Source organism: Ipomoea nil, unplaced genomic scaffold (genome assembly GCF_001879475.1).
Source record: "Ipomoea nil cultivar Tokyo-kokei standard unplaced genomic scaffold, Asagao_1.1 scaffold1895, whole genome shotgun sequence".
In the NCBI taxonomy this organism is placed as follows: Eukaryota; Viridiplantae; Streptophyta; class Magnoliopsida; order Solanales; family Convolvulaceae; genus Ipomoea; species Ipomoea nil.
The window spans coordinates 764676-773528 of NW_017618323.1; the positions used below are offsets into that span (position 1 = coordinate 764676).

Genomic DNA, 8853 nt, shown 5'->3' on the forward strand with positions numbered 1-8853 from the left:
TTGCTTCGATTAAAACTTGCTAGGAAAACCCTGTGGAAAAAACCTAGACAAAAAAGTACAATATAAAATATATTCATGCCTCATTAAAAACTTCACTAGGAAAACCACGTGGGAAAAAACCCAGTTGAAGAAAAGAGTACATGATATATGTAAAAACATATATTGTATTGGTCGCCTCAATAAAAACCTTAACTTAAGAAAACCCGATGGGAAAAACTTAGCTAAGGAAAAATAATACAACCATAAGCCTTCAGGGCACAACCGGCATAATCTTCAGGATTTTGGGGTTTGTCTACTTAAGCAATTATTTTGCAACTTGTCCCCATTTACATTCATATATCATACGCATGCCTCGTTAAAAACCTCATTAGGAAAACCGCGTGGGAAAAACCTAATTGAGGAAAAGGATGCATGATGTATGTGTATTCTTATTTTAGATTAGCTGCCTCATTAAAAACCTTAAGCTAAAGAAACCCAGTGGGAAAAAGCTTAGCTAAGGAAAAGAGTACAATCATTAGTCGTCAAGACCCAATCTTCAGGATTGATTCATGTAAAATGATACTCCCCCTCAAGATAACAATCTTTAAGTTCATACATTAAATTTCCAAAATGTATAGGGAAATTTAGTAAATAAATGTGTACAACTGTCAATAGAATAAATATACTCTATAATAATCTCGTGACTCTTCTGGAGCTCACATGAGTATAATATTGACATTATAATGTCTAGTCAAAAGGATTTTATTATTTATCCTTTTTATCATTTTTGCAATACAATCTTTATTATCCCTTTATAGGACAATGTGGGTAGATATAGTACAACCAGTTTTGGAACTTGGCATTACGGGGATACAAAAATAATAGCCAGTACCCAAGTAGCCCGTTATATATTGATTTGCATAAGTATCTTAATCAAAATCAAGTATTGGCTAACTGGTGTATATAAAAAATTCTTCAAGAAAGAAAACTCGATCTTCAAGTCAAGATAATACTTATAGCTTTCACAAGCTTTTTATTTCAAAATCTCCGTCTTTATACATGGGCTGACATCATCAAGCTCTTTATATATATATATATATATATATATATATATATATATATATTTCAATGATGTTTACAGCATCAATATTGATCGAGATAATAGATAAGCTCATTATCAACTCTTTATTGAGCACATAATGGTACATATTATTCCTTCTATATGAGGATAATAACCCCATTCGCAACTCTTTAAAGAGTAAATAATGGCACATAAATACATATTCCTTCTTCGGGAGGAAAAAATACTCAGCCAATTCTTAATTATTTCAGGTCATATAAAGACCTTAATATTTTAATGTTGCGATTTTTTTTTTCTCATTTTGAGAACTAAAAATCCTTCGGGGACTTTTGAAATTAATACTAGTTGCATATCTAAGTGTATTATTCTGCCAATAATATTATGTAACGGAACTTAATGCCATTTATCGTGGGAGAGTTTATTTGATTAGAATCAATCAAGGGTATCTGTGTGAACCCATAAGGCTACAAACTCGCTTCATATCATATCACCTTGTTATTCTTATTTCTCTTTCATGCACATACTCATTTGTAACCTTCAGGGTTAACGCTCAATGGTGTATTGTTTTAAAGAGAATTTTACATTTTAGCGAGTCGAGCTATGCCTTAATTGCTCCTTTATACGTTAAATAGTCATGACACTTCTGGTGCCTAACTCTGGATCCAGATTATCATATAACGAGCAATTTGTAATGGCAATTGTATTGTCGACAACTATATAACCTTTTTATAAATTTCTCCCATATATTTGTAAAAGTAATGACAATTTCTAAAAAAAACAGATTCTAAACATTTTCCAAAGATGTTTTGATCTGGTCGTTCCGCATCCCTAGTATTCTGTTTGTTTGGTGCACCTATTTACTAGGGTTTTTCGTCATCTGGACGAACGTCTGCAGGCCATAATTGTTCAATGCTATTTCACGAGTGACAATGTTTATTTACTAGATCTAGTATAATGATTCTTATCTCTTACACCGATAGATCTCCTACACTTCTGGTGTCAAGGAGTATCGGTAGATATATTTGGTCCAAATTTGGGAAGGTATATGGGACCTAGTCACTCTTTTTATGATCAATATGATCAATAAATATATTTGGCAGATTATTTGCTAACATCGCAAATAGATCATCTTCTGAACTTCCAGTTCAGTCTAACTAGTACATGGATTTAAATAATGAAGATATTTTCATTCTATGAAATTTCTTGACATTCTATTAAATGTGAACTTTTATCTCCCCCTAATGCCAATAAACGATCTTCATTAATTAAGTATGCAGTCAACGTATCTATTGATCCCCTATAATGGGCTCTAGGTATTTAAACAACAGACAGAGATTTATAGCCCACAGAGATACGCTAAGGTGGTGATACAATAAAATGAACTGCATACTAAGAATAGAAACACAGATTGGGAAATGTTTAATTCTACCATGTACTATGTGCATGGGGGAATAGTTACGATATGCAATGAGTCAGATTTGAATTAATACAAATATCTCCAAAAATAGATAATTTGGTAATTTCTTATTCACACATGCTTAGAAATTCCAATATCTGACTCATTATGTTTGCCCTAAGGGACCCAATTGTTCATGCCATAATTTTTTTTTTTTTTTTTAAATGGGTCGTTAAAATTTTAAAAGAATCGCAACATATAAGTACTCAAAAGTATATGCAATCATATATGTCCAAATAAAGAAAGCATACATATTGATTAAATGAGATTATACGAGTACACAACCATCTTAAATAGGTTAAACGACATATAGATGTATAGATGGTGAGATCATTCAGGATCTCAAAAAATCATTTTCTCAATTTATGATGAGGCATCATCATCAAATATTCACAATTTGTTTGCTTTACGCAAACCAACATGATGTGATTCACTTTTGGCTATCAATCACATAGCATTTTTGCAGAGTAACATAACATTAAAAAATAGAAGTTGCAGACTTCATTCATGAGTCATTAGTCATCCAAAAATCAATCTCATTAGAGGTCTTCCAGACCTTATTAGATAAATATCCCAATGACCAAACACATTGTCAATTAGTGAAGATTTAAAACTCAAAGAGTATATTTCCACAAAAGTTAAGTGTTGTTGTCTTTTAAAAAAAATCGACGACACTCAAAGCACTTAGTATAATTTTGTCATGTACTACTACTGGAGTACCATGTGACTATCATACATGACAATGTTTAATAATAGTTTTGGTCATGTACTTCTACTGGAGTACAACGAATTCATGTACCATCCGAAAGATAACATCCGGGAGGTAAAATTAGGAAAGTAAAAACCAAGTAGTAAAATCTGGGAAGTGAACTTCGAGAAGTAAAATTCAATAATTAACTTTCCAGATAACCATGAATTAATTGTTCGGATCATGCATTGTATGCATTGGGGGATCATAATAATTTATAATTTATATATTATAGACTCATGGTAATCCTTCAGGGATCCTTTCCGATCAAAAAATTCATAATAGAGGGCTTACGACAAAGGGTGACAATAAAAACTAGTGCTCTTAGTGTTTACCTTCTGGGCAAAACTATATTAAAGCTTAGGCACTATCATCTTGTTTAAATACTGAAATTTGAGATTTATTTCAATGTCAAAGACTCATGCGAAATAATGCTATAATAAATTAGCGCAACCAATAAACTTGAATTTGGACAAATAACAATTGACTTTTTAATATCAGTACCAAGTCAATTTTACATTTGGGGAATTTGTCCTGGTGCTATTATCATATATCAATGCAACAACAATTTTGCCTTCTGGGTAAAGCTATAGCTTATTGGGCAAAGCTATATTCAATATTTATGCTATATATCACAATATTTAGACTCATATCAAGATCAAACTAAGGTTTAGCAACGACAGGTGCAACCTAACAATGAAAACTCTTATTGAGAATTCATACTATTGTCTCACATATAAGTTGTGTGATAAATCTCAACTGTTATGGCCTATAGCAAATAATTAATTGCCAACAAGAGAAATAACAAATTCTCTTATATGAGCCTAATCGAGAGATTATATGCTAAATATTGTCAATTAAAAATAAGCATATTCAATATGTGATATAATTGTCCCTTGTGTCATGGACACCAAAATCTCAATTAAGTCATGCACATTCACTTTAAACAAAGGGTATCATGTGTGGTACACACAATGCATGACATGAAAAAAAGAGATTCTATTAATTCATAAATTAGAAAATAAAATGAGAGAAGTACTGTTCGCCAAAGGATAACGAGCACATGTTCGCTGCCGGGCCCATCCATTCCTATTTCGGGGAGTCAAAAACAGCGCTTTTGCAAGCAAGCTCTCATTTTATCTCATAGTTTCATACAAGTATGAAAACTTCACAAAATAGCAAGATATACAAGCTAAACTGAAACTTGGCAGAAAATTTCAGAATTTTGACCTGGATTGCAGAATTTTCTGGGGAAACACGGTAACATATTTTGGCACAAAATTTTGCAGATATTTAGTTCAGCAAGTCTAGAACATACATGAAAATTTTCATGCCAATCCAAGGTCTAGAAGTATTTTTCCCAAAATATTTTCCAACACTGCGCCAGACAGAAAAATAACTAGCATCACACTGCCAGAACTTTACAGAATTTTTCTGGAACAACCGAAGCGTATTTTTAAGAAAATCATTTCATAGATATCAAATACCACAAGTCTAGGTTCTCCAGAAAAAAACTCATGCCAAAAGGAGTTCAACAAGTATTTTTTACGAATTTAATTTTCAAGCTGTGCCGATCAGAATGTTTCAGGCATGCCTCAAATTTTATGCAAATAAATTCAACATTCAAGAGGTGCATTGTAAAAGCTTTGTTAGGCATGTAGCCCAATGCATTAAATAGACATGGAAGCCATTGAAAAAACTTGATCCACCACCATCTCCTATATCAGGAAGCATCAGCTTCAATAACTGGCAAAGATGGCGTAGAAAAGTAGTATCATACTCTCACAAGCATAAAACAAACTCATAACATACAAGTTTTGTCATTCTGTGGCATGAACACAGCTGAAAAGTATATGGCTTTCATGGCATTTGAATTATATTCGCATTATGACAAAGCTATATGCAATATTATTCAAAAGATATATCAAGTTATTGATAGATTAGCATCATCAAAATGATACATTGCATATATAATACTTCATGATGGCACAGAATTTGAATATTCAAAACTTTAATATCATTTCAAAAAGATTAGAGTACTTAGCTTTAATCTGCTGGGTGAATATCATTGCATATGCATACATGTCGCATGGAGATTTCTCTTGAACCAAAAGATGATCCATACGCCATCGATCTGATTTGGCTCGGGCACATTTGTCGGTATGGCCAAACTCCCTAATCTCGCCAGAGTATTATCAAAACTCTAGCATGTTTTTCCAACCATTGATTTGATTTTCACTGTATTTCTATGCTAAGAAGTGTAATCCCGAGTACACAATATAATATTTTTCCGTTTCTTCTTCCTCGGATTAATGGTCCCATGATCCGTTTTTTTTTTCGCCACTAGCTTGTATAACGACCGCAATAATTGCGATGGCGTTAGCCACAACTATTACCGCCTTCGCGCTGCCTCTCCTAGCGGCGGCGACTCTCCAGCCTTCTCCGGTTCCGTTACGAGAACTCATCGGAGACGATGTCGGCAGTGATGGGGAATTTTCACGAATCACAGAATTGACTATGACGCAGAAAAAATAAATTCCAGCCAACGCCGGAATCTACTGTGGATGAATCGTGATTAGTTTACCTGTTGGAGTTGTTGACACCATTTACGTGCAGTAGATATGGTGAGTCTGCTTCATGTTCAGTGTCTGAAAAATTGCCCTCAGATGGGGAGGAAAAAGATTATCGGCCACCATCAGAAGGGAAGTGACGACGTCGGGATCACCGGCGGAGGGGAGATCAACACCCCTTGTTTTGTCAGCTTCAGCCTTTTATAGTGATGTCGTTGGAAACGTAAGAAAGCCCCTCGTAATCATGTCCGCCGCTGCTGATTTTCACTTCGACGCCGATGGCTTTAGCGCACAGCACCACCGGCGAGACATGGGACTCCAGCAAAGGCGTCCCGATCGCGGTTTGGGAGATGAAGTGGCGTTGTAAAGCCGGTAATCATTCACCAGAATGGCATCGGAAAAAAATAACAAGAATTCACGAACTCAAGAGACATTGTGCTGATAACGTGTTGTATAATATAAACAAGGAGAAGAAGAAATAGAGAATGGAGAGGGAAAGCAGATCATCTTATTCATCTCTACACCATGATACAAGGTGTGTCATCTATATATAATACAAAGGATATAAATATACATAATGAGCAATCAAAGCATCCGTTATGTCTGTTACAAATGATGTCCACTAAATATATTTATAACAGTTTTATATATTGTTGTTGTAGCTTAGTGAGAGATCTAGTCTTTAGTCTGATAGTTAGTTCTCTCTCCTAAGATTATATTTGTAATCTCTGTTCTGTTATTCAGTTGAGTTAATCGTTTCCACTCTCATCTGCTATCAGTTAGCCAATAGGAATCCTAGGATCCAATTCTCTCTCCCTCCTTCGACAATGTCGCCAAGCTCCCAGAGAACGATCACCACCACCTCCATCTCCTCCCCAAATCCTCCGAACTCTTTACCGAGTGCACACCATTTTGTGTCACTCAAACTCAATCACCGCAATTATCTGTACTGGCGCACACAAATGGAGGTTATTCCCTTCATTTATGTTCATTTTTTCCGTTAAGTTTTTTGATACATTATGCTATAAAAGTTGTACTATACAATATTTTGGACAAACATGCCTCTACCGTTATAATTTTCGTTATTTTTTCCACTATTGTTACTATGTACATGCATCCACCATATATTTTCTTATATTCTTCAATAATAATAATAATATATATACACATTATATATTGGGGTTATATGTTAGTTATTTCTTTAAAAATAAATATCAAATTTATAAAAATGTTTTACATTATTATTATTATTGAAGAATATAATTAGCTATAGTTTTAGTATGGTGATAAACATTTGATTTCGTCAATTGGTGTCAAAGTAGGTCATTAAAATATAAATTTTTAGTTTGTTTTTAAATTAAATTTGTTGGTTACATGTTAAAGCTTGATGAGTTTATGAATGACAATTGTGATAGGGTGTGACGGAGGGAGGTCAAAAGTGGCAGGGTTGCTAGGGTTGAAGGCGTCAAGGGCATTTGATATTGGTGCAATTAGGGGCCTAACAACCTACCCAAATGCTCATTCAATACCACATGAATTTCGCCGAATTAGAAAAGGAGAAATTGGGATTGGAATGCTTCCAATTACTCAACACTTTGATCCATTGGTTTGTGGCCCTTCCAACGCACTTATTATCAGGTATAAATTAGTTCTTCACTAATTTGTTACTAAAATCTTCAACCATGGATGAATCTCGATAGACAATTGATACCAGATCTCACTTTTCTATTATAATCTAATGTGATTGACAGGAGATAAGTTCCCACATGATCCAAAACACATCAAACAGATGACCTTAGAGATAATAAAGGACTTCCCTTCAAACATACATGAAACAATAGAATTGTCGGACTTGGATTCTCTGTCCACCGCGCACTTGAGGTATCGTGCACCATGGGAATTGCTCCTTGGGAGCATGCATAAAGGGACGATTACTATTGCGGGGGACGCAATGCACGTGATGGGCCCTTTCGTAGGGCAGGGTGGCGCCTCCGGGCTAGAAGACGCGGTGGTTCTAGGGAGATGTCTTAGCATGACAATGAGTGGGATTGAAGGAAACAGCAAGAAGGAAAAGATTGCGAGAATGGAAGCCGGGTTGGATCAATATGTGAAGGAAAGGAGAATGCGGTTTTGGGATTGTCCACTCTCACTTATCTCATTGGTGTCATTGTGGGGAGCACATCCCCACTCAGAAAGATGGTTGCTGGCTTTACCTTAGCTATTCTGTTTAGGGATAGAGCATCCCATGCTCTTTTTGATTGTGGTCAGCTCTAATGGATATATCTTGCCTCAAATACTGCCTACTAAATCACTAAATTAAGCTCGTGCGGGCTTAATGCGTATATCTTAATGGATGGGCTAGGTGTACTACAATATAATATTATAAAATTAATGTTGGATATTGATGAATAAATCGATACACAAAATATATATAAAATATATATTTGTCCCAAAAAATGGAATTTAATTTATAGAAAATTAATTCCAACCAATTTTGGTACGAAACCAAAATTACATATATATACAACGTATATATATTAACCAAATAGGGATTTAATTTATCAAAAATAATCCCACCACAACTAGTACGAAACTAGTACAAGGAATTTAATCCGAGATTAATCCCACCACAACTAGTACAAAACTAGTACAAGGGATTTAATCCTTACGAGATTAATCCCACCACTTTGGTACGAAACCAAGAACAAATATATAAACAAGAAAGAGTTTCTAACCTGAGGTTTTAACCCAATGAGAAAGAAGAAGAAGAAGCAGAAGAAGCTCGAGTCGTGTGTACACACACTATCCTTAAAACCGATTCGCCACTTCCCGAGGGTGCTAGGATCGTTGTGACGTCAGTCTCCCAGGATAAAACGGACTATGACTTTGGCGTTCGAGCACTCCAACCCAAAGCCCGGCGTACTAGAACACAAGTTGAGCACTCCGATGTTTTATGGAAGATGTTGGCAAAACAACTTTTCTCTTGTAAACGGGATGGGAGATGAGAGAAAACAAAAGA

General features: G+C 35.0%; 1 protein-coding gene across 1 annotated transcript; it reads left to right on the forward strand.

The window, feature by feature from the left end:
• The first annotated feature begins 7288 nt into the window (after positions 1 to 7288).
• Positions 7289 to 8221, forward strand: LOC109193538 (zeaxanthin epoxidase, chloroplastic-like). The gene is made up of 2 exons (XM_019344376.1): positions 7289 to 7472; positions 7586 to 8221. Exons 1-2 carry the CDS (start codon positions 7349 to 7351, stop codon positions 8050 to 8052), a joined length of 591 nt encoding a protein of 196 aa, XP_019199921.1. The 5' UTR covers positions 7289 to 7348; the 3' UTR covers positions 8053 to 8221.
• Positions 8222 to 8853: the final 632 nt, after the last annotated feature.